We start from the raw sequence: 26,940 nt of genomic DNA, 5'->3' as shown, positions 1-26,940 counted from the left end.
CCAGCATTTGTGCTGTGTTTGACCTTACAGAGGCACTTATTTCTCCCCACTCTCTGAAAGTAGAAGGGCACATATAAAAATGAAATGGCTAAGAGAGCCTTGAAAGCAGTGAAACAAAGGAGTTTAGCTAACACAATAATGCACACAGGATAAGGCCCTCTGTGAAGAAGGGCTGTGGATTCCAGTTCATCTAGCCAGATCATCAGGTGGTATGATCTTAGACCTGGTCTATACTAGAAAATCAGTTTGATTTATCGTTGTCAGTCACAGACATGGAAAATCCACACCCCGGAGTGGTGAAATTAAGTTGACCTAAATCCCTGTGTTGATTTGGTTGGCAGGGTTATTCTTCCATTAATCTAGCTACTGCCTCTCAGGGAGATGGATTATCTGTACCAACTGGAGAATCTCTCCCATTGTGCCTCTGAGGCCTGAGGCTCTGCCAGCTCCATGGCTGTTGCAAGGTGGGTGCATACAGTGCTTTTATGTAAAAGAAAGCAAGGAGCCGGTACTCAGCCAGCTCCTTCCCCCTCCCTCCTCAGCAAGCCAGTGCTGTGGCTGGGGCTACTGAGGTACTGGTACTCAGTACCGGCAAATACCAGCACAAAACAAGCACTGGTGCATGGATAATAGAGAAGAATGGGTAAACCCTTTCTTGACAGAATGATTAAGGAAAATACTGCAAGCCTCAACACAAGCTCACAGAAAGTACAGTCTGGCTCATTGCAGCTGATTTGCCCTTACAATAGGAGCTTGTTCAACTGGAGGAATTACAATTTTTCCACTTCCAGAAGGGTATCTCTCCCATGGGTCATGTCCAGGACATCACTTTCCCACATACAAGATCAATGTGTTAGCCAGTCAAACAACCACTTTTTATAAACACTTTGTCATGAACATCCAGGATCATTGGTTGAGTAACAATGGCAAGAACAAATGACACAATAGAAGGAGAAATGTGAAGCAATGCTGGGTAAATTCTGATTGACGCATATTTCCAGAAAGGTTTTTGCAATGAGGCATTCCACTAACAAACACATCATGCCCCTGATACTCCAGTTGCATCAGAAGTGGTCAGCTGTCTCTTATGAAGCCATACCAGAGCCAGTTATGTCTTGTTTATAATTTTGTACAGGTTGCACCTCCCTTTTCCAGAACCCTCAGGACCTCAGTGGTCTTGAACAAGGGATTTTGCCAGACAAGGTCAGGTTAACACCACCACGTCCCTGGCTGCCCCCACTGGCCCTCAGGCCACAGCTCCCCAGCTCTCTGGCCACAGCTTGCCACCACACCTGGCTTCCAGCCCCAGATGCTGAGGGGACCCTGTTGTTCCTGTCCCAGCCCCATTCAGGCCTGCCAGGGGATGCCACCTCTGTCCCCTACAGGGCTGCCAGGTGTCTGGCTTCACTTGCCCTCCTACCCCAGCTCACTGACCCAGAAGCATTCCTGGTTCTACCAGACAAAGGATGTTGCCAGGCCAGAGATTGCTGGTTTTAGGAGGTGCAACCTGTGCTAGGTATTTCGACTGCATGCAAATAGCTACATAAAGAAAAGATATTAAGTGTGCAAAGTTGAGCACTCAAAAGTTGGGAAATGCTAGAATTCAGACTCAGTCTTTAATTACATGTTCATGTACTATATTTTGTACAGAAAGGTTATTTTTACTCAGTGCACAGGATGCCCATGCAGTCACAGACCCCCCTCCAGTCTCAGTCTTTCCTGTCCCAGCTGGCTCTCAGTATTTCTCCCTAATTTCCAGCCCTCCTCTCTAGATAGTCTCAGTATCTCTCCCAAATCCCAATTCTGACTCAGTTTCTTTCTCTTCTCCATAGTACCCGCCTCCAGTCACATCCCCTACATGCCCCAACTCCTTGTCCCAGTCCACACCTGTTGCGACTTGTACAAGGTTCAGCTACTTTCCATTCTTTATTTGAGTCAAGAGGCTTCCTTCTCCCTATTGCTGGAGCCTCTGTACAGGCACCATGGAGAATACAGGAAGCATACTCACTATCCTCTCAGTTCTGGTGCCCAGCCCAAATGTGGCTTCTTACAGTTGGGTAACAATTGCAGGGAAAGTTCTGCTCAACCCTGGCACCCTTGGCTGGAGCATGCATAATTCTACAGGAATCTTCAGAGGGGGCATTTAGCTTGCAAACCCTAACAAATCTGAATGGAGCATTTGCGAACCGATATTTTTGAAAGTCCTTTAACTTAGCTAAACTGAGGTGGGATTTTCATGGGGGGTGGGGGGCAAAAGGAACATTCCTGATACAAAGACCATCTCAGGGCAAAATTTCAGGTTCCTGTTCCAAAACATGGAAAAGCTGGAGCCTTGAAATGAAAGGGATGTTTTTTCTTTTTTTCTTACTTGGGTAAAACAACATGGTTGTCAGAAGTGGGTAAATTGCATTAACTGAAACTTTCCAAAATAACTTAGTCTAACATGGACACCCAACACAGGAAGTCTCAGATCAAGCAGTTAAAAGTTTTGTAAAGTTATAAGCAAATGAATACAGGATGTTTTAATAGGAAGTGTTTGGTGGTCTAAAACGTAGGCAGTAACAACATCTTTACTTATTGGCGTAGCTCAGGATCTCAAGCTTTCCATAGTTATCTTGTATATATTACTGAAGAGTGATCTCTAACACAATTCAATGTTATCTCATGTATTCCCAAGAAGGGCTTTTTTTTTTTCTCCTAAATCACTGTTTGGGGCCATGTTCATGTTCAGTAGAATACATAAATTAGAAATTAAGTATTTTGACTTTGAATTTCTGTAGCTTAAAGTCTTTGTAGTAGATGAAACTGTATGTTATTTGAGTTAATCAGCTACTAAAAGTATCTGAAATCTTAACATGAGCAGGTGGGCTGCTCTGGTTACAATATCACACTATTTAACATCTGAAATCCTGCTTAGAAGTTATTCTCATAGCAATATTACCTATAAAACTGTTTGAAAATTCTCAAAAAAATTAAATTCCAATTAAGGTAAAATTTAAAAAAATACAATGCATGTCACTCTTCTTTTTGACCACTTCTGTCACCTACATATGTGGGTGGGGATTATCAGTGAAAGTATACTTCTGATCAATTTTTGTACGCCGGACAGGATAGCATGAGAGAAGCTGATGGGAGTCAGAGGTGTACTAAAGCACTTCTTTTCTTCTTGTCACTGTAGAGTAAAGTCATTTATTTTAGCATAGGAGTGTCTGGCTTCACTTTCACAACACTACTGCTTCCAGAATCCACGTTTGCTCTGCAGGAACCATCTTCTGCTACTTTTCTTGGGTTTTCTGTGTAATAATATTACCTTTTGGAATAGCTTGTCTGCTACAGACTGTGTAAGTACTGTATCTAGCATTTATGCTACTCAAGTAATAAGCCCCAGAAATACACAGATATAATGAAAGCCTGCCTAGACCATACTTCTTTAATGTTTTTATTCCTCAAATTTAACTTTTATTGTGATTCTGCCATACGTAACTGCTTCTGAAATAGGAGCTTGTTAATGAAATGCTTGGCATAGGAGGATCCCACTGTTCTTTACCAAACTGGCTAGCACTGTCACCCCCATTTTGCAGCTGGAATAACTGAGGCATGAAAAAGACTTACCTTCACTTTACCGTAAACTGGTTGTCTAGATTTTGGAGAACAGTGTGCCAGTGTACAGACATTTTGTTCTATTCATTATGTTGCGTGGATGTAGAGGAAAAGATGCATGCACATAAAAAAGACAATGATCTTTACACTCATGCTCTGAACGCAACATTCTTTTCTCCATAATATAAAGATGTGTTTCTACGTAGAAGTGCACTTTAAACAAAACAGGATCTGGTTTAATCATTTCTCTTGTATGGCATCTCTTCTGTTATATTAGTTTGTTTGTCCCTGTAAAAATGTATATTTGTATGATGCTGTTCTCATGTTCAATGTCTATAATGCTGATATTATCATTTTGGGTTCACTTTTCAGGTCCTGTCTCTCTCAGAAGTACTCTGGCCATGCATACTTTTCCTAATTCTGGCTGCGATTCGCATCCAGCAGCCTCCGGAACACAAGGAAAACTGTATGTTTCTTGTTTAATCTTAAAGTTGCACATGTTGACTATGTTCTAAAGAGGTTCTTCAAGACAAGGAAATAGCAGTAGGTCTGAATCCAAGCCCATGAACTTCACTGAGCTTTGGATCAGGTCCTCTATTTGTTTTTTATTTTGTGTCCCATAACATTATACAACTATTTTTCCCTGCAGTCTATAGTTCTTTCTCCTTCATCCTTTTCAAACATCATTTTACCTAGACCAATGTGGTATATGTTACTGTGCCTGTAAACTGAGCTCTTCTTCCCAGAGCTGAAGACGAAGCCTGGCCCAGCCTCCTTGGGCTGTGGGGCCTGGCTTTTGGCTTTTGCTTTGGCTTTGGGACCCAACAAATCTAGATCACCCTGGTGGCCCCACAAAAATAGGCTGTGACTCAGAGCTTGGGAACTGCTGTGCTCTGTTATATTTTATTTAGTTGCTGCTGTGGTATGTATTTTATAACTCACCTGGAAATGGCATCTGGGGTTCAGTCCACACATTCTCAACTTCCAGAAAAAGAATGTAGTCCAATGCAATTTAAAACAAGATTGGAAGTACAACAAAAGAAACAATGCAAGTCAGTCAAGCCATTGTAGAGGAGCTTAAAAAATCTTCTATTTAAGACATATGTGTAAAAGCTTATTTCCTTGTAGAAAATCTCATGAGACCTGAAACTGAATCTGTTCCTTTATATTTGCTTATAAATTAAACACGCACAGCTACTATCTATATAAAAAGCCTCTAGATTGAGTGCTGTTAATTAAGCTTGATGTCTGATGCACTGTTCCAAATGCTGCATCATGCCATGTACAGACCCTTGGTATTTATTTAATGTTAGTATAAGACCCACTTTCTCTGTCTAATTCATCATTCTTTTGAACAGAACACACATCTATAAATTGGAATAGTGACCTCTATCAGTAACCTTGTTGTCACAATTCTCCAGATAGAAACTGATACTGTTAGTAATGCTTCACTCTTGGCGAATAACTGAGATTCATAGTTCATGTTCATTTCGTTTTAACTTTGATAGTTGCATTTATAATTTGATAATTTACATTCACAGAATGATACTAACCTGGAAGGATTTCTGTGCATGGATGGGAAAGTATTTCAGGGGGCTATCGCCAGAGGGATGGCTCCTCCCACAGCAAAGATATTCAGGGGCTGTCTGGCCCCCATGAGGCAACATGCACTGTGAGGAGGGGGGGAAATGGCTAAGAAGAAACCAGGTGACTGCACCATGTCAACAGGCACCTCATCTCACCCCTGCCAGCTGAGCTTATTTTGGGGATTGCCCCCCGGCTGCAATTATTTTTGTGGCTGGTGCTCCTGCCTAGGTACGCTGCTGCAGTACTCTCCCTTCGCAAAGTGTGTGGCTTGGGGGAGCTACAGTCTCAGTAGTGGCCTCTTATCTGTTTTTTACCAGGGGAAAACTGAGGTACCTGCTGGCATGATTCCCTGTTACCTTTCTGCATGTGATCTGGTTTTAATTCACTTCTATCTTAGAGAGGCGGGATTGACCGTTCCCTGATGTGCTGTCTTGTGAAAGGTGTTCTTTCACTGGCAGAAAACTGAAGTACCTGACATGGCGCAGTCAGCTGTGTGCTCCCAGAGTACATTTGCAAAGGATGCTTCAGCTTCTGAAGCCCACCACCTGTTTGGCTTTCTTTCCCTTGGGATTCCCTATTTTCCTTCTCTGTGACTAATATTAAGTGTTTGCCTATTCACACGATTCTAGATTATTCCAGTATTTGGTGTTCTTTAACCAGAGGAAAACTAGTTGAGCAACCTGTTGGCATGGTTGAGTCATGGCTTTCTTTCCCTGGTATTCCCTACTTTTCCTTTGTTCCTTCTGAAAAATGGCCAGTTGCTTTTCAACAGGAGGGGAATGGCAGCACTGCGGACTGGGAAGATGACAGTGGGTGCTCTCAGGACACATTTGTTTCAAAGGTCCATACTGTGGATGTCTCAAACAATTTCTCTCATCCGGGAAAAAGAATTCTGAAAAATGGCCATTTGTTTTCAAAGGGAGGGGAAGGAGGGCAATGCAGTGCGAGAAGATGACATCACACACCCACAACCACTTACAGGGCATTTTTTCCCCTAGAGCTCTAGCAAAAATACCAGAATGCTACGGCGCTGAGGGAACTGTGGGCTAGGTTCCCACAATGCACTGATGCGACAGTTAAATTTTGGTGATTTAGTGGGGACGCACTAAGGCAACTTTGTTGGGAGTTGCAGATACTTAACTTTGATTTTATAAAACCCAGTGTTACAAAGTCAACTTTAATAAATTCAACTTTATTCCATAGGGTAGACATAGCCTATGATTCAGTACTAGGCAAATCATATACAAACTGAATGCACAGTAGTGCAATGTAAAAGTTAATCAGTATGAGACAGGGATAGCTGCCTTACACACAAATTACTATCGTAGGCAGAGCTGTGTGGAGAAAGATAAATCCATTGAATCTGTGATTTCAATACTTTAGAATTTGCTTTTGTTTTAGTTAGGTTTGAATACACCAAAGTTTTAATTTCTCTGAGACAAGGAATGGAGTTCTGGTTACAGAGCAGGTTGTTTGGTAGGTGCTCCAGAGCCTCAGCCCTTGGAAGCCTTGGGGATCCCATTGTTGGGATAGTCCACAAGACTGGCAGCCCCCAAAGCTATGAACCCTCTAACACCTTGGGTGCTTCATGCTGATGAAGGCAACATGGTGGGCTGCCCTGGAGTCACATACTTTGGAAAGCTAGACTGCCAATGATCTAAGGAAATGAACTGGCAGGAAATCAGATAGGGTTTCCTCTCCAATGTCAGTGAAATTAGCCAGTCTTCGACAGAAGTTTGTGTCACAGTGTCATTTTTCCGACTAGTTTTATGGGTAAGGGAATAATATTACAGCTTCCGCTTTAAAGCCTCAGTCTCAGTGATACAAGTTTATCTGCTGTTGTTTTATAGGTTATTTAGAAGCTCGAGATTTGCCAAGTCGGGGCCTTTATCCTTTTGTTGAAAGTCTCTTCTGTAATGTTGGCTCCAGGTGCAAGAACAGCAGTTACACACCTCAGAAACGCTACAGTTTCCGGTAAGTTTATCAGTATTTCTGACTCTTGTCACTTCCAATAAGAAGGATTATTATAGTCTAGTAGCTAGGAGTTGCAGGAACTTGATTTCCCTGTGCTAGCTTGCTTCCCCTGAAGTTTGCTGTGTCCGTGGCAGTGGCAGGGCTCCTTCTGATCACTCCTTACATTTCCCAGGGTGATTTTGCTCCACAGAGATAACAAGGGACTAGCAGTTGCTTCTTTCAGGGGCTGCAATGTTGTTCTGTCTAAAAGGATCAGGGGAGAAGGTGAGGAAACTTCTTGTACTCTTCCAAACCCTCCATGCACTCACACAAGAAACATAATAATTTACGCTTGTTAGAGGTTCTGTTGATACATGTTGAGGTGCTGCGTGTGGAAGATAATACTCTATTTGCACCTTTGTGTTTGGGATAGTTTGGGCTTGTCTGAGGTTTCCCAGCTATGGGGTGCAGAGGGAAGAGAGCAGGAATCTAGGACAGTATCTTGAGGGACAGCAACAGAGAACTGAAGAAGCAAACAGGAGGAGCTAAAGGAGTGGTCAGAAGAAAATCAATAGAGAGCAAATTCACATTTAAAAGAAATCTGATTCATTGTCATGCTCTATCTCAAACACCCAAGAAAAGAAAACTGAAGAGTACACGTAGATTTTAAGCTCTTTGGGGCTCTTTCTGTTCTGTAAGTGTTTGGACAGCATCTAGCACATTGGGGTTCTGGTGCAGGAGTAAGGCCCCTAGGTACTATTACAATACAAACAAAATAAAAACACACAAACAAAGCAATAAACAGCCACAGAAGAGCTGAATTTAAAAAGCATTTTTGTTTGGTAATAGGTCAGCGTAATAGCAAACTCGTAAATCATTAATTTATTTCAATGTACTGCTGCAGACTGAGAACAATAAATGTAAGTGAGCAGGGTGCAAGCTGGATAACTAGGTCAGTCAGTCAGAACACAGTGACTAGCTTTGAGTATATAGCCCACCGCCCCTTTGCCCCCTGTCCCCCAGATTAGTCAAGTAAAATGAAGTTGTTTCTTTCTAGGCCTTGAAAGCGAAAAGCTTAATTTTAAAGATAATGTAGAATTTGACATGGATCCAGTGTAAAGATTTTAATGTCAATGTATGTTATGTGCCACAGTGTTTATAGTAAGTCATGTTACTTACTAGTAGATATGAACAGATATAAGTTGTTTAAACTGACTAGCTATCTGAGACAGGTAATTTTCCTCAGTGTGTTATAGAATGTATAAAATGTATCTCTGAAATTATAATTTAATTTATTTCTCTACTATACAAATTAGTGCTAAAATAACAACCCACTATGCCTTGACACAGACATCGTATTTAAAAAAAAACAAAACAAAACACATATTTTTTTGTGTTCTGTCTGAGGTGGCTGGAATCTCTGGATATCAGAACATGACACTCAGTAGTGAAGTACACTCATCCCTCATTAAACGAGTACTTTACTAACGAATACTCCCTTAAGCGAGGGACACCTTTACTTAACTTTGTTCACTCTACAAGTGAACTCCCCCACTAATACGAGGCTAATCCCCTCTCCCAGCTCCAACCTGCCCTAGTCTGATCCCCTGCCATGCAGCCCCAACCCGCGGCAGCCTGCCCCTGCCCCCCACCACAGCCAGCCCTGCAGCCCTGCAGCAGCCTGACCCACGTCCCTCCGTGGTAGCCTGATCCCCGCCCCCACACCCCTGCTGGCCCCATGGCAGCCTGACCCCACCCCCGCCGCCACCCAGCAGCCTGATCCCCTGCCTTCCACCACCCTGCAGTGGCCTGATTCCCTGCCCTCCACCGCCCCACGGCAGCCTGATCCTCTGCCCTCCGCTGCCCCATGGCAGCCTGACCCCCTGCTCTCCACCAACCCTGCGGCAGCCTGCTCCCCCGCACCAGGCACGCAGACTGGCCCCACAGCAGCCTGACCCCCACCTCCCCTCCCCTTTCCACTTGACCCCACCAGACCACACACTCAACCTTCAGCAACCTGAACCCTCCACCCGTCCCATGGACCCAGCTGTCCACCAGGTTTTAACCCTCCCTCCCACTCATGGTCCCAAACTGTCCCCAGCCTTTAACCCTCCCCAATCCCCCAAACCAAGCTTCACTTACCTTTCAAAAGCAGTGCCACCTGATCTCACTCCTTTACCCACCTCTAAGAACCAATCAGAGACTTTTACATGTATTTTAATGGTAATTTAGTGTCCCTCTTATGACTTTTTGCCTATGCGCACAAAGTTGGGAACCAATTGTGCTTGTGGAGCGAGGGATGAGTGTACCTAACTGAGCTATCTTGATTGTCTGTGGTGCATGAATATTTGCACATCTCTGATTATAGTCTTAAAATAGCATCTCATCTTAGTGTAAAAACAGGAAAACATTTCCTGGAGGCAGTTTCTTTCTTTCCAGAGATCTGGTGGGGAAGCTGATGCAATAATTCAAGGATTTCATCAACCCTACCCAGAAATAATATCGACCTATGGCTGTGTCTACATGCATCGCTTCTTCCAGAAGCGGCATGCTAATGAGCTATCCAGAAGATGCTAATGAGGCACAGATGCAAATTTTCCACACCTCATTAGCATAGCAGCACATGTACTTCAGAGTCTGAAAGAGCTTCCGGAAGAAGCGGCATGTGTAGACACAGCGTATAGCTATAGACCCTAGATCTATGGTTGACAAGTACACAGCCTATTCAAGAGAGAAGGATTCCAAGTTGGCATAAAGTTCATAAATAAACCATGCACATTTTCCTTTTTTAAAAACAAAGAAAAAGACTTAATTGAGTTAAGGACCGAAGCAATGCTGTGTAAGTATGCTAGTAGGTTGTAAAAATAGAAAGGTCCACCGTAATTATCTAATCTGACTTTCTGCAAAAACAGATCATGAGGCTTCTCTGAATTAATTCCTGTTTAATCTATAGTATCTCTTTTAGAAAAATTTTCAAAAATTGTCAGTGATGGAGGTTGTGTTAATGTTTAATTGCCCTAACTGTTTAAAAAAACAAAATGTAACAAAACACCTTGTTTCTATTCTGAAGTACACCTTCACAAAAAAAAAAAAAAAACCCAAGGAAGTAAATGTGCGCAGGTGTTTGAGGCATAATTAGAAGATAGTGGGTTTGCACAGCTGCAAGGCATAATTTGTGTTGCTAGAACATTAATTAATAGGGGTGAGATGGAAGAGGGCAAGGTTACAATTTGGTACTCAAAGCCCAGAATGAATTCTAAGGGTTGCTGGTTAGGAGGAGAAATAATATTTGTAACTTGAGAGTTTTCAGGATCAGAACTTTATTTTGAAAATTCTCCAGAGAAAAGTTCAGAACTCCTCAATACTTTTCATATATCATTTTCTCGGAGTAGATTTATCTTCAATATGATTATCTTCCTGTATTTTAGCAAAACTTTGACCATTTTTCCTACTCTCTTCCTTCAGAAATTTTAGTCCATTATATTGTAATGCAATAAAAAGTTCCCATTTTTCCTCTTCATATGCCCAAGTTTGTAGACTTGAGGTGTTGATAGGTACTTAATTGTTTCAGCATTCATGGGCCCAATTTCAAAATCATGCAAACACTAAACCAGCTGAAAAACTGAGCCCTGTGCATTAAATCACTATGAAAATCCAACAGTTTTGCTGGTAATCCAAGTGTAAATAAGTCCTACAATTTGTCTCAGCAATCAGCAAACTAGTGAAATTTAGTTAAGTAGTCAAAAGGCCAGTGGAAACTTTATTTCATTTTCTACTAGTACAGTAGAATTTCCTAAGGCTTGTGGGAAAGGTACCTACCTCATCCACAAAGAACTGCGCAGAGGGGGTTAATGTAATGGTCCCTGGCAGAATGTGCCTCACAGAAAGCTTCTTGCTAGTCAATCTCATATTTTTCATCTCTATGGCTACGTCTACACTTGCCCCTTCTTTTTGAGAGGGGCATGGTAATGAGCGAGGTTGAAAGACGCAGAATGATGACTGCAGCAATTTGAAAGTGCCGCTTTTGAACCACGTGCTGCCCACGTAGATGGGGGCCTTTTGAAAGGACCCACCAGTCGTTGAAAGCTCCTTCTTCCTAAAACCAAAAAATGCATGAGCCCCAGCACTTCTTGGCTACGTCTACACATGCAGCCAACATCGAAATAGCTTATTTCGATGTTGAGACATCGAAATAGTCTATTTCGATGAATAACGTCTACACATCCTCCAGGGCCGGCAACGTCGATGTTCAACTTCGATGTTGCTCAGCCCAACATCGAAATAGGCGCAGCGAGGGAACGTCTACACGTCAAAGTAGCACACATCGAAATAGGGATGCCAGGCACAGCTGCAGACAGGGTCACAGGACGGACTCAACAGCAAGCTGCTCCCTTAAAGGGCCCCTCCCAGACACAGTTGCACTAAACAACACAAGATCCACAGAGCTGAGAACTGGTTGCAGACCCTGTGCCTGCAGCATAGATCCCCAGCTGCCGCAGAAGCAGCCAGAAGCCCTGGGCTAAGGGCTGCTGCCCACGGTGACCATAGAGCCCCGCAGGGGCTGGAGAGAGAGCATCTCTCAACCCCCCAGCTGATGGCCGCCATGGAGGACCCAGCAATTTCGACGTTGCGGGACGCAGATCGTCTACACGGTCCCTACTTCGACGTTGAACGTCGAAGTAGGGCGCTATTCCTATCTCCTCATGAGGTTAGCGACTTCGACGTCTCACCGCCTAACGTCGAAGTTAACTTCGAAATAGCGCCCGACGCGTGTAGACGCGACGGGTGCTATTTCGAAGTTGGTGCCGCTACTTCGAAGTAGCGTGCACGTGTAGACGCAGCTCTTGCATTACAAGTTAAGAGCTGTGTGTGAAATTCGTGTGTGAGCATGCTGGATGAGCATCAAGCCAAACAAAACCCACTGGAAGTATGATATTGGCCTCACTGACTGAGGGAAGGGCTTGTTTTGTTTTTGTTTTTCCCCTTCTTATTTGCAATGAGAAGGTCACCTTAGTTTATTGGCTGCACATGCATTGCCAGGTGGGTGTTGGGACTAAGATTATTTTTCCAACTGAGCTTGCTTTGCTACAAATTAGCCATGATCTGTCACTTGGTAAAACTATTAGCATTCTCTAGATGTACCCAGACCTGTTCGAGCTCCCAGTAAAATAGTACAGAATTCAACTGTCTGCTTATCAAGCAGGATTTCACTCTGAATGCTATGTGGGTGCTCTGGTGTCTTCAGTGGTTGTCAGTGAGCTCTACAGGAAGCTTGAACTATTGCAAACTAGCCTTTAAATGGTTTGTGCTCTGCCTACTTGAGAGGCAATCTCCTTCCAGGGTAGTACTGCCGCTGTTCTGATTTACAGAGGCACTCAACCTATTAGTCCCATGGATAAGGGTTAAAAAAAGGGTCCAGCAGAAGATTGCTTTCCATAAGTACTCCTCAACTTGCTGTTTCCTTTAGAGTGAAATAGACTGAATTTGTTGGCCTTCAGTTCATGATGACAGGCTTCTCCATTTCTGGAGCTTGTGAGCAGGGATAACAATGACCGGTAAGAGGGTGTTGATCAGCTGAGTAGAAGTTCAGGAAGGAAGGGAAGTTTTAATTCCAGTTGATTTACATCGTGAGTTGGGGCTAATCTTGGTAGGTTTGGGATTGTAGTTTGGTTCAGAGATATGGGCTTTTCTCCACCTATATGAAGACTATAACATGAAGTAGCCTCCTTTACCTGGTGAGCATTGTATATTAACTAGAACCAACCCCCATTAAATGGACTAGAAGCAGACCTCACGGGAGAGGCAGAATAGCTTGTATCTGCCTATACTGAGGTGTCTTGCAGATTAGACTGAAGCATCTGTTGTGGATGACTCTTGGAGGCAAGACACCGAACTAGCTGGACTTCAGGTCTGACCCCTACAGTAATGTCAATGAAAAATATCTTTGATTAGGCTTTCATAAGCATCCCAAAACCATATTTAAAATATTCCTGACATCAAAACCCTTTCAGCTATATGAGAAGCTAAATGATTAGATAGATGCAAAATTCAAGACAAGCCTTAATGTTTAGTCATGCAATGAGTTCCTCATGGGCTGATCCCTGCACAGCCCTGCTGAAGTCAGTGATGTTTCATGTGGACTTTGGGGTCTGCCTGCACAGAGCTCCCTGTAGGAATGAGGCCTGAACTCCCAGATTGAAATGCATGCTTAAAGTTCAGGGGAAGCTGACAGCTGGACCAGAATTCTGTTCCTGGGATCCCTCTAATATTAAAAATTGAGGAAATGTATTGATTAGAATTTTTCTGTTAAGAAGTTTTTTGTGTCCAGGGCCATTCCTAGGTTTTCTGTTGTATAAAGAAAAGAGAAATATAGGTCAGATGTTTTGTTTTCATCTGACAACTGATATTCAGGGTTTGAAAACTGTCTTGCCTATCAGTGAACCACCAGATGGCACTGTTATAGAATGTACAGTTTGATGTAGCTGAAAAAAAGTGTCTGTGGTAATATCTGGGTGAAATTCAGTGCTGGTGACATTGTTTTTTAAGTGCAGGTAACATATTGTTTTTTAACTGTCATATCCCTGAGGTCTATAGAAACTGTTAGCAATAAAGCAGAGTCTCCTACGTGTCCCCAGACATGCCTGTGTTATCCCATCAAATACATAAGCTTGTATTTGCATGAAATTTGCACATATTTATATAAAATCTTTGTATCTACAACTTTTGATGGCCCAGTAATCACAGGTGTGGAGTTGTGCCATGTATTTCTATTTTATTAGAACATTTAATATGAAAATCAGCAGAAGACAATCAACCTTTATCCATGACTCCATTTCTATAGTGATTTTTCAGAGTAGAATTGTAGTTTAAGTAGCAAGGCAACTGCCATCACCACTGTGTCTGCCTCAGAAGCTGTTGCTAGTGCTGCTTTTTGTTATGGTTGTAGTTTTTATTTCTAGTGTTGGTGCCTTAATAAGCAACAAAATGTTTACAAGACAGTTTGGTAGGTTAGTAACATGTACAAAGGGTAAAATTTGGAGCCACTGTGAGACCTGTGCAGTGGTGCTTCCTTCTCACCTCCACCAAGGGCTTGTCCCACTTCTGCCCCCAGGAATGTTCCTCCATACCCCACAGTTTGGGGACCACTATTCTAGATAGTCACTGCTATTTTAGCCTATTAATCCCCAGTCTTGAAGAGAAGAACTAACCACCACTTGAGTTCAGGAAGAAATTCTCTCCCGCAGTCTATCATGTCTATGTGTATTTTAATTCATTTAGACTTCTTTGGAAAAGTCTATCACTGACCAGTGCAAGAATTAGGGTTGCCAGGCATCCGTTTTTTGACGGGAACACTTGGTTGAAAAGGGACCCTGGCAGCTTCGTTTGGAACCGCTGAAGCATTGAAAGTCCAGTTGGTGGTGCACTGTGGACCTGGAGTTAAGGCAGCCAGCCTATCTGCCCTGGCTCCATGTGGCTCCCAAAATGGCCACAGGGAGGCTCTGCACATTCCCACTATCCCCAGTGGTGGTTGTACAGCTGCCATTGGCTGCAAGCCATGACCAAGGGGAGAAGGGTTGATAGCACCTGGTGGTGAGAGGGGCTGCTGGGTTGCATGGATGTGGTGGCTGTTTTCTGGGAGCCACAGTAAGCACCTCCAGGACTGTACATCCATTCCTGTACCCCAAAACCCATCCCAGCCAAGAGCCCCTTCCTGCACTCTAAACACATCACGCATGGTGCCACTCCTGACCCTCAGCTGTAGGCCCCCCACCCCCTAATTTCAGCCCAGCCCTGAGAAAGTGAGTGAGAGTAGAAGAGCGCAGTTGATGAAGTCGGGGGGATGCACTCACTGAAAAGAAGGCTGTCAGAGCCAGGGAGGAAAGGGACAGTGTCTTGGGGAAGGAGCAGGAGTGGTGTGTTCAGTTTTGTGTGCTTTGAAAGTTGGCAACCCTACTCAGAGTCAAGACACCGATACTGGTTGCATTGGATTACTCCAGCATGGCAGCTCTTGTTGTCTTGCTCATGGCTTTGTGGGAGTTTTGCCCAATTCACGGCAACTGTGATGAACTTCCAAATAAAAAGTGGGGAATATTAAAAACTTTCATCCATCCTTCCCCCCCAACCCCGCACAGTAGAGCTCTCAGCTGACAGAGCGGAACTTTTCCAATTCCTTTTTTGACATGTTTTTCCATTTCCTATTTTGATATGACCTTCCCTTTCCCTCTGTCAAAGCACTTCCAGTTTCCCAGGCAGTCAAGACAGTTTTATGGGAACTGACCTCACGTTCCTGAAAGAGATACAAGACCTTGCAGTGGGAATTTCAGAGCTCTCAGAAAAAGCTACTGCTTTACAAAAGCTGTGGAAGGAAGAGTCAAATGTCCCAGGTAAGTCATCCACTTTGGTACTCAACTGACACGTTTATCAGGCACTTAATCAAAGCCACTGAAAAAAATGCTTCCTTTTTATCATAAAAACAATCATTATTTTAATTAAGAAGGTGATCTCAAGCATTGCCATTGTTATCACTATGATTGTTGGGGGAGGGTTCATTGTTTTATTGAGCCCAGGATTGTGTTGGATGTTCCACAGTCCCCTGGATACTCCTCCCTCATCAATTTACAGTCTAAATATTAGACATGACAGCGGCGGTGGGCAATACATGACAGGGACGTGGCTGGGGAGAGGACTATGATGAGTAGGGCTGGAGAAAGAAGATCAGGTTTCAGGAGAAGACCTAGTACGGCATGACACCTGGCACAAAGGCACGAGGCCCTTGTGTCCTGACTACTATTGGCCCGCCAGTCTCAAGACACAGTCTATTGTAGACCATGGGAACGATCTAGTCCTTAACTTCCCTAGTGCTTATGCTGCAGATAGTGCATGTATTGCAAAATTGAGACTTTCAGGCAGTGGCTTAAGTAAGGGGTTGGTATAGAACCAGATAAGCTTATGGGGATCTCAGAATGGGGTAGCACACTGGGAAGAGAGGGCCTGACTCATTACTGCTCTTTTAAAGCAAGATTGACTTTCAGATGCATCCTTTCTTTTCGCACAAAGCACCCTGGCAGAGTTGCTGTCCCTACAGATTGACCACTAGCACCCTGTATTACTCCCAGTCATCTGCTTTTGAACATTCTTCAGTACCTCCACTCTGCAGAATTTACTATGAAATAGGGTGGGATTTACCCTGTTCTTTGTGAAAGACACCCAGCACTCCGGTAACTGTGCAGAATAGTGAGCGATGCTGCAACCATATTGCTTGTATACAGCGTACGTGGGAATTTGGCCTTCACAGTGAAAATTACCCCGGTTATTAATTTCTTTAAGATTGACTCTGTAATAATACCTACAAATATGCAGAGGTACAAAAGGTTATCAGACTACCAGTTCTTTGGTGCACTGCAGGCCTGTATGCAGGAATGTCTGCGGTGTGTGCTTTTTTTTGTAAATGTGGACCACATTTTTTAAATATAAAAGAGTTAAAAATAGTCATGCAATGAGTCTTTATCAGAGAAGGAATGGGATTGCTAAATGATTTTGTTATACTGGCAGATGTACCCAATGTTGCTCGGCTCTTTTACTGAAATTATTGAAAATAAATGAAAAATGCACTTGCTTTTTTGCCAGTGGCAGTATTTTTCAAAAGTGAAGACAAATGAAGGCTGGAGTGAGGGTTCTGGGGTGAGGAGGAGTAGGTAGTGGGTGGCTTAGGGCAGAAAATTGGTGGGGGCTCAAGGCAGAAGGTGGAGGTGCCAGTCAATGCAGGTGGGAGGTGCAGAAGTTAGGGCAGGGTTCTGAGGATGGGGGCCTGGGAGGTGGTGGGGTTACTAGGGCCACCTGTGGCAGTGAGAGTGATGTTGCTACAGCTACAGCTCCTCCCAAGGGGCCAAGGCAACACTGGTCTGTGCTCCCTGCCCAACAATTCCTTCTGTGAGGGAAGGATTCAGGGTTCTGTGGGCTGGCCCTGGCCTCCAGCTGTCCCCCCACCCCACAGCCTGCAGCCTATGGAGGGAGCAGCACCATGGGGGCAGCCCCCCACTCGGCTGTTGCCCTCCAGGCCTGCAGCTTCACCAGAAGGTCTTTGATTGTGGTAGTGGCCACCCTGTCCTGCAGCCTGGGGGGGACAGGGCAGGGGACAGGGCAGTCCTTTGCGGGCTGAATCCAGCATCTAGTTGCATCCCCCGACCACCCTGCACTGGTCTCTCAGGGTGGTGCTTTGATGGGGCACTATAGGGGCTGGCCAGGTTCTGCGGGCTTCCCTCTACCTCCAGTGTTATCTGCATCCTACAGGCTGTCTGGAGGGTGGGGAGGGGTGGGGTGGGGTGGGGTGATGGAAGAACAGGCTCTGGTGGCTGATCCTCTCTCCTGCAAACACCCCCCACCCTTTCAGCCTGTAGGCCAGGGATTCCCAACCTATGGGTCAGGACCCAGACATGTGTCACGATTAGATTTGTTAAGGGTTGCCAGCAGCTCGGAGCTGCACGTGGCTCTTGAAGAAGCCATTCCAGCTCCTTAATGCTGCCACATCCAGCAGCTCTATCAACAGAGAAGCAATTACATGGTACAAAGACAGTGTCTCCACCCTTGATATTTGTAGCCTTTGCAGTAAGTAATTTTCATCCCCCCTACTCCCTACCGTCCTTTTGTCCCCCTTCTGTTCTATGTAGCTGATTTGTCAGTTTTCATTTTTTGTTTGTGACTCCACCCATCCCCTGACTGTGAACCTCCCAGCCCACAGCCCCTGAGTGTGACACCCCACAGCCCCTCTAGCCTCTGAGTGTGGGTTTAATCTGGGGGAGCAGGGGAGAGTGGTTTGGGGATAAGGGTCTTTGCCCCACCACAAATCAGATCAACTATAGTAATAAAATAATAATTAACTATAATAAATGTAGTTTTATTTTATTTTTATTAATATATTTCCCCTTTTCTATGAAATCAGTATGAATATATAAACATGAAGGGACGTAATTTTATATTCTTGCCTCAGGTGCAAAATTAGCTAGTTATGGCACTGCTCTGCCCTCCCACTCCCATTTTTGAATTGCCTTGGGTCATCAGGTCATCTGAATTGTCAAAACGGGTCCATTTCTGGAAAAGGCTGGGAACCATTGGGCTGTTGAAGTGGGGTGAGGCTCTTGGAGCTGCCCTTAGCCTCCAGCAGTCTTCCCCTCCTGTGCAATCTGCAGGCTTTCTAGTGGGGCAGGCTGTGGGAAACTGCCTGCTCCAACTGTTTCTCTTTGGCCTGCAGGCTGTCCGGGTAGAGCCAAGTTCCGGGGGGCTGTCCTGGCCACACCCTCTTCTGGCCCGCAGGCTGTCTGAGATTGTTGAGGGGCCAGGCTTCAGGGAATTGCCATCTCCAGCTGCACCCCACCCGCTACCTCCATGGCCCGCAGGCTGTCTTGGTGGTGGTGGGGTGAGGTTCTGGGGGCTGCCCCAGCTTCCAGAATCGCCTCCCATGGCCTGTAGGTTGTCTGGGAGACAGGCTCTGGGATTGGAGCTGAGAGCTACTTACCTGGTCTTTGTGAGAGGCAAGATGGTGGAGCCTCAGCTCTGCTGGCCTCTCCCTTGGTGCTGCAGCTGCCCCTAGTGGCCACTCTCAGTTCAACATCCCTCCTGCCTGTGCCTCCCTTTTGCCTCCCTCCTCCTCCTTCCCATCCCTATGTGTTCTGAGAAACGTTAGGATTTCAGGCATTTCTCACTTTCCAAGGACAACCAAACCCCGAACTTGGTTTATGTTAGGGTAAGAGGAAGCTGCATGCCAAATTTTGTGTTCATAGATCTTACAGTTCAAGAGGAGTTCTTGAACAAACAAAACACCAGCAGTCAGTCATACTCTGAAACAAACAAACAAACAAACAAACAGTAATAAAGGTTATAATAAGGTAATAGAGGTGTTACAGCAATTACCTTCTGGGATCTTGCTGTAAAATTGTAAGTGAAAAACAATAATCCCACGTCCCCCTTCTTTTCCTGTTTCTAGCAGTCAATGGTGTGCTGGGGAACGTAATCCCTTCCCTACTCCTGGGCCAGCTCTATAGGCAGGGAGCTGGCCAAGAAACTACAGCTCCCAGGGTGCCTTGGCTTCCCCCATCATCCCCTGCAGGCTTCCCCTGAAGAGTGCAGCAGGGAGGAAGGGAGAGAAAGCAGATACAGGGGTGTGTGGTGTGCATTCACACCTTTTTCACCCTTCCTGCACACAGGCCTGCACTACTTGTTTTGTGCCTTTTACTTTTCAACAAAACTTGAGTTAATTCACAGTGTATAGCAGTGATGCTTCTGCAGTGAATAATATGTAAATGTGTGAAAAAGGAAAACTTCTTATTTTTACAGGGTCCATCAACTGTTCAACTTTCTTAACCGTAAGTAATTGTACCCTCTCTGTGTGTGTGTGTGTTAAAGTTACAATTTCTGGCTTAGCAACAATGCATAGTTTTTTTTTTCTTTCAAGTTTTACTAAAGCGTGTTATAGAAAGTTGAGTGTTGCTGAGGATACAGTGATTCAGGGACCTAGTATAGAGGGTCACTGATTGCTATATCCTTGGTTGGATTGCAGCCTTCAATATTATTGCCTAAAAGCTTTTCTCGTCTGAAGTCTGTTGATACAACTAGAAATTTTAAAAAGTGCATTAGGCTATTCTCTGAACAAAAGTGCATTAGGTCATTCTTGTGTACAAAAACATATAAAAGCATCATATAAAACATCTTTAAAAGATTTAGCTTTAGGTACTGAGCATTATTGAGTATTTCTACAGCACCTAAAAGGTGATAGGCACCTCACAGAAAAAGAGGGCGAGGTGGTTGCTACCTAGAAGAGATTGCACCCTAACTTTAGAGAACACGCAGTGGGGTTGGATGGGACCCTGTGATATCCTCTGTGAAAAGAGTTGTCTGTCTGTCCAGTCCCTACTAGATAAATCACCCACCAACATAATAATTGGCAGCCTCAACAGCAGTCCAAGACTGAACTGGTACAGAATTCAAACTCCAGTATGGTCAATTCTGCATCCTTCCCCAATCATTACCTTTATTTAAAAAAAGGATGAAATAGTGGATTCTCTCCATACTTTTTAAGTGACCATTTCTGACTTTTCATGAAACCTCAACCTCCAGTTTATAAACTGAGATTGGATGCCATTTAATGTACCATTTGTAAATTGCCCTTGAGAGCCTGAATTGAGAGAAGCTGCATGAAGCTTTCTCCCTGGCACTGAAGAGAAAATAAAAACAGAAAATGGGTTCATCCACATTTTAAAAAGAAAAATGTCGATGTTCTTTCATTGAATTTTGCCTTGAAGGTTTTATATATTTTCATCTAAAAAGTAAAAATTGGAGCCTTTGAATTTTTACAAGCCTTGTTTGTGTTGGTTAGTACTTACGCTGAGAAATCCTGCTGAAGGTCTCACCAACGTTGTGCATAAGCTAGGGTTTAGCATAGCTTATTGTATGTTTTACAGAAGCATCTGAAAGCAGGACCCAGCCAAATAGATCTCTCTGGTCACAGTCAGTTAAGCAGAAATGAGTCCATCCCCTTAATCCTTTTCTTGTTTGTCTGCATGAGAGGCTTCCATGAAGAGGTGTGAAGTGGGTTTGGCATCCATACAGGCCGCGTTATAACACTCCTCTTTGTCCCTGCCAGACTAGTAGTTTTGATTCTCAAAATCCTCCCGTCTTGTTTTGCTATGGTCAACCTATTCATCTTTCAGAGTTCAAAATGAATCCATCTCTTAGCAAGGGCATGTTCTATGCACTTGTGAACTGAAGCAGAGGAAAAGGCTCTTTAGGATTTTATAACACAGTTTTCTTACAACAGAGTTACAAACACCACCAGTTGAAAAAGGATGTTGCTCCCATGGTAAATTTCACCAATACAGTGCCGCCACAGCAAAGAATGGTTTTAAATGGTTAGAAATACATGTGGTCAGTGGGAAGGGAAGCAAGGTAAAGGACAGTTACTGTATTCCTCATTAGTTCCAATGAAATAACTGGGTCATATTTAACACACTTTTCTTAAAAATCGAGATGGACTTGAATGAAACTGAGGAGATGATTTCTGCAGTTGAACGCCTCTACAGTCAAACCGATTTCTGGGACTTTCTGAATTCACTCCCAGGGTTGCAGGCCAGCAAAGAAGACGGGATAAATGCTACAGCTCAGTTTCTGCAGATTATTAAGAAGTAAGTACTAAAAGCTAGATAATATATCAGGAGCTATTTGTGTTTTCTCTTATGGCCACGGGTTGATGTTGTTATCTAACTCATTGTGCTTACCATTTGCATAATGAATAGTAGGAGAATTTGTAGTAGGCTGCAGCCATAGGTTGGGATTGTCTGTGTTGCCCTTTCTCTGTTTGCACTGAGGTCAATGTTAGCTTGACAGATGGCTCATGTGGGTGGAGAGTGAGATGAACTCTCGCCCAAGAAAAAAGTCCCTGGGCCTTATTGTTGCCAGATCTGTTGATTGTGTATTAAATTATACTGATCGCTTCAGAATTGTCTATTAATACTGAGTTCTGGTATGTTCGTGTCCCTGGATCAGGCCCAATATTATTAGAATTCTTATTCAGTTGGGAATCCCAAAGTGCGCGGTTACAACACACAGAGTGTTAGGAAGAACATTCTGAATTTGCATTAGTTTTGCTACACTTACACCTATCCTTCACTTAGCACATACCTGTACTATTGGAAAGCTTGGGGTGCTTTTTCCTCCTTATTTTCTGTAGTCCCTCTCTTTTGCCTTAGACCCCTTCACAAGTTTCCCTTTCCTCCATGTGCATCCCAGCTAAAAAAATCTTTGAGAGATTGCTACATATTAGTGATGGCTGAAATGATCCTTCTGTATATATCAGTGTCAGTTTTGTCATGTTTGTTGGGATTCTTCTGGTTGGAGAGTTATGTGTGACCACTGTCACTTTCATTAATCGAAGGAAGATCCCTGTCTGTCCCCTGCTTCTCTTTACCATGGTGCCATAGAAGAACCACAGTGGCCTGGGGGAGAATTCAAAGAATGCCAGTTGCTGCTGTTCTGCAGCTTTGAACTTACTGGGCCCAGCTGGGATTTTTAGGGAGACTGTTCTTACATGCTGCATTCTAGGCCATTCTGCGTGGAAGATGAGCTACACTGGCAGCTGTAGAAGGCTGTCATAAGTTAGAGCTCTCAGCTTGTACAAAATGCAGGCAGAATTCTGGGCTGTCATTTTTGCTGTACCTATCAGGAGATGCACAAAAGAATCTACCATCTGAGAAGTAAATGAGAAAGGGGACTGTAGTACAAAGCTATCATATGGTGTCCCCTGGTCTAAACATCAGCCCCTCCCAGCTCTGCAGGTCAACTAATTTTTTAGCAGTTTTTTGATGCTTGAAATAGCAAAGTACATCGACAGCTTATCAAGTTTAAAAAAAAAAAAAAGGTGGGATTTTCATTTGTGTAACAGCCATAGACAGAAGCTGTAAGAACTGTTGGATAAAATTGGTGTGGATTTGAAAAAAAATCATGTAATTGCAGTGACAACAACTTGACAATAGAGTTGGTCAAAACTGGCCTGAGAAATTTAGAGGAAAACCCCAAACTATTTTGTTGTAAGCAATGTTGTAGCCAAGCTGGTCCCAGGATATTAGAAACACAAGGTGGATGAGGCAATATCTTTTATTGAATGAACTTTTGGTGTGAGATACAAGCTTTTGAGCTGCACAGAACTATTATTCAGATCTAGGACATGTAGTGAAAGTGTCGTAGCTAAATATATGGTTTTTAACATCAGTAGTTAATGCATTTCAATAGATCATTCGAAGTGGTGTGTCCCATTTAGCCCCCCTTTTCCTCCCTGTAACAGGTGATGTGTTAAACTGGATTACAGATTGTGGATTTATGGCTTAATACAACAATCTGCCTACTCAGTCCCTGAATATTTGTGTCCAGTAAAGTTATGAATTAAAGCACTCAGGCTCATCTTTTGAAGGTATAGTGCAGCTTTTGCAAGATAATGGACAGATCTTAGATATCTATCATAAACCATCACCAAACTCATGTATTTCAGGGTTTTCTAGAGGATTTTGTGTAGAAAACTTAGCAAAGCAGAGCTTTTCACTAGCAACATCATTTGACAAAGCTCCATTTTTGATTAAAAATGTTTTCATTCCACTCTACTTCACATTCTGCTACCTCTCCAGAGAGTATGCTGAAGCCTACTGAGTTCTGACAAGTCCTTGATTTTTCACTTTTGTGTTCAGTTCCTTCATATCCCTAGAAGATTTAGATGTGGTTCCATCAAACCAAAATTTCTACGAAGCAGTGAAGATAGGACTGAATGTAACCATTACAGTGCTGCGCTTTTTGGAAAACTGGAGCTTTGAAGGTAAATGAAAGCAGTGTGTGTATGTTAGCTTCTTTCTTTCTCCTTTTCTTCCTCATGAATTACGGGCATGTCAGGATGGAGCCAAAATGCTTTTGTAAGCAGCTGGCTGAGATTCTGCAAAGATGGTCATTGAAGATGGTCCAGGCATCCTGACAAACCTTTTATAAACACAGTCAGACAACACAATAGAATGATAATGAGCTCCTTTTTAGTGATGGTTCTCTGGGGAGGGTGTTTCACAGTAAGTTAGTTCAAATGCATTTGGTTATGAAGAGAACTGGATTCAAGTTGTGGCCTAGGTGCAAGTGAAAATTAACGTGGCTTTCTTATCTTAGTCTTCCTTTGGCTTCTATTGTGACTGCCAGTCTTTGCTCAAGGGCTGAATCCCTTCTGCTGCATAAGTGCTTGGAGTGAGTTTGAGGTAGAAACAGTGATTGAGAGGTTTCCCCTTGTGTGACCAGCCAGCCAGAATCTAGCTGAGAGCTTAAGAAATGCTGTACTCCACAGTCTGGTCTTTAGAGACTGTGTCCAGATTCTCCCCCTTACTGCCGTGAGGTTCCAGTCAAGGAGAATAAATGTGCTGAAATCCCACTGAAATCAATGAAGTTTCTTGGGGCTTTCAGTATGTGTTCGAGTGTTGTCCTTTCCTATAGCTCTTGTACAACCACAGCCACTAGGCAAGACAGGTACACTTCAGCTGAGCTTTGAACAATGAATTGTTCTAATTCCTCCTTTGTTATCTTGGCTTTCAAGTTGGTGTTTGTGCCTGTTAAATGACTGATACCACTCCATTTTTCTCCCACTTATGACTCCCCAGGGTAAGATCAGGATTATGATTCATTGGCAGAACTGTGAGCAGACAGACAAGTAGTATTTGCTTGTACTGGGTGAAACAACCCCTCCTATGTAGGCCTGTTTCACTCTTAAATCCCACATAAATCCTCAAATTAAGGATAAACAAGTACTTGGGCTGAATGCTGGCCCCCTATACAGGACTGAATTTCACTTAGTCAGGTGGGCTGTAATCAGTGCTATTGTTCTTTCACTTTCTTGTGTGCTAAACTCCCTCCCTGTTGGTCAGATCTTCCCTATCTCCCCCGCACTCTCTCAGAAAGTAAGCCCCAGGGTGTTCAGACATTTTGTTAGTCTTTAAAGTGCTACTGGACTGCCTTTTGTTTTGATAGAATATACACTAACATGGCTATCTCTGGCTACGTCTACACGTGCACCCAACTTCGAAATAGCTTATTTCGATGTTGCGACATCGAAATAGGCTATTTCGATGAATAACGTCTACACGTCCTCCAGGGCTGGCAACGTCGATGTTCAACTTCGACGTTGCTCAGCCCAACATCGAAATAGGCACAGCGAGGGAACGTCTACACGGCAAAGTAGCACACATCGAAATAAGGGAGCCAGGCACAGCTGCAGACAGGGTCACGGGGCGGACTCAACAGCAAGTCGCTCCCTTAAAGGGCCCCTCCCAGACACACTTTCATTAAACAGTGCAAGATACACAGAGCCAACAACTAGTTGCAGACCCTGTATATGCAGCACGGACCCCCAGCTGCAGCAGCAGCAGCCAGAAGCCCTGGGCTAAGGGCTGCTGCCCACGGTGACCACAGAGCCCCGCAAGGGCTGGAGAGAGAGTATCTCTCAACCCCCCAGCTGATGGTCGCCATGGAGGACCCCGCTATTTCGATGTTGCGGGACGCGGATCGTCTACACGTCCCTACTTCGATGTTGAACGTCGAAGTAGGGCGCTATTCCCATCCCCTCATGGGGTTAGCGACTTCGACGTCTCGCCGCCTAACGTCGATTTCAACTTCGAAATAGCGCCCAACACGTGTAGACGTGACGGGCGCTATTTCGAAGTTACTGCCGCTACTTCGAAGTAGCGTGCACGTGTAGACGCAGCCTCTGTGAATAGGAGAGGCTTTTGTGTTAAATGTTGTGTGCAGCATGAATATGTATGGATATCTCTTGAAGATGAGAGAAGTTGTAACTAAGGTCTGGTCTACACTAGAAAATTAAATCAGTTGAACTACATTGATCAAGATTGTGAGCAATCCATATCAGAGGGTATAGCCAACCTAAATTCCCATGTAAACAGCACTAGGTTGACCTAGCTTCTGTTAACCTAGCTCTTGAGAGAAGTATCCTTCTGTTGGAATAGGTAGCAGCTACACTGAAGGACTATATCTTCAGTAGATGGTCATGCTACTCTAGCATTTTAAGCGTACACAAGCCCTAAGTAAGGATTTTAGAAGCTAAAATGTTGTACACAATCTGAAACTCCAGAGAACAGACGTTGCATCTTCATTCAAACCGAATAGCACAATACAGTCCATTTACCCCCTGTGATCATTTATTCCAGCCCAATTGCACACAGTTTCAATGTCGCATGCCAAATTACACATGCTAATTTGGATAAATGACATGCTGCAAGGTCTGTTGGCACTCACTCTGAGGGGAATCCTGCCATCTGTTCTGCTCTTTACATCTGTTTTCGACATGATATGTCACATTTCAGTATGTAACTAATCACTGTTAGGCTTGTTTTGGTATGAGATGCTGACTCCACATCTGGCTCCATGCCCTAGGTAGACTGAGCTGAGAGAGTCATGAGAGAGATAAGGAAATGTGGTTATTAAACTATTCAAAGAAAAGGGGAGAAGGCATGTCTATGAATTATCCACCTAGGTACTGCTTGAATACAGGAGTGAAAGGTGCCAGCAATAGCTAAGATAGAAAAGTAGATTGATAAACAGTGGTTCTAAATGTATTGTTAATGATTTCCTTTATTAGTTAGAGTTAAGGACTTGTTTTTGAATTGTGGTCCTCCTTTCCAGTAGACGTCATTGTTATGTTATGGTATACAGTAAGGAACTCAAATCATAAGCATAAAAACATGGTCAAGCAAAGTGAAGAATCACTTTTTTTTCCCAACTGAAATAATATTGAGAAGACGAGAAGGGAGAAGTGAAAAGACTTTGCATGCAAGTGTTGTTCTGAAAAGTAGGGAAGGATGTAAGTGGATTTGAAGGCTACAGAAAATGTAGCTTCTTGGAAGCATCTTACTGAGATTGTATAAGCAGCATTCCACCCTGTGAGACCTCTCAGCCTGGTTAGATTCAGATGTAAGACACTGTGAAGACAGCAGGACAAAGTCAGTATAAAAGACAAACAAAATATTACTTAGGCAAGAAACATAAAATGTGGTGGGATTCTTCCTGTTAGTGTAAAGAACTTTTTGTAACCTCAGTTTTAGAATTCTGTGGTTCCATGTAAATAACTTTGAACTAGAAAAGAGATGAGGTGCCAGATTTCTTTGGAACATAGATAGCTTTAAGACTAAAATGAATCCTCATCCTGAAACGACGGGCATTTGAGAAATATTTGCTCCAGATGTAGATCCTTCTGCCTCCTATATTCCTAATGTATACACA

At 43.6% G+C, this 26,940-nt stretch overlaps 1 protein-coding gene across 1 annotated transcript in view; it reads left to right on the top strand.

Moving 5' to 3' along the window:
• Positions 1-26,940, top strand: part of ABCA13 (ATP binding cassette subfamily A member 13) — a 316,624-nt gene that overhangs the window by 9,074 nt on the left and 280,610 nt on the right. Inside the window, exons 2-7 of the mRNA XM_074986018.1 lie at positions 3,973-4,066; positions 7,038-7,161; positions 15,373-15,524; positions 19,471-19,499; positions 21,160-21,314; positions 23,367-23,491. Coding sequence (XP_074842119.1) covers positions 3,973-4,066; positions 7,038-7,161; positions 15,373-15,524; positions 19,471-19,499; positions 21,160-21,314; positions 23,367-23,491 — 679 coding nt within the window. The remainder of the gene's footprint in view (positions 1-3,972; positions 4,067-7,037; positions 7,162-15,372; positions 15,525-19,470; positions 19,500-21,159; positions 21,315-23,366; positions 23,492-26,940) is intronic.

This window comes from Carettochelys insculpta, chromosome 2 (genome assembly GCF_033958435.1).
Source record: "Carettochelys insculpta isolate YL-2023 chromosome 2, ASM3395843v1, whole genome shotgun sequence".
Taxonomy (NCBI): domain Eukaryota; kingdom Metazoa; phylum Chordata; order Testudines; family Carettochelyidae; genus Carettochelys; species Carettochelys insculpta.
Note: the sequence above shows the minus strand (reverse complement) of the source record. Positions and strands in the feature narration are given on the sequence as shown.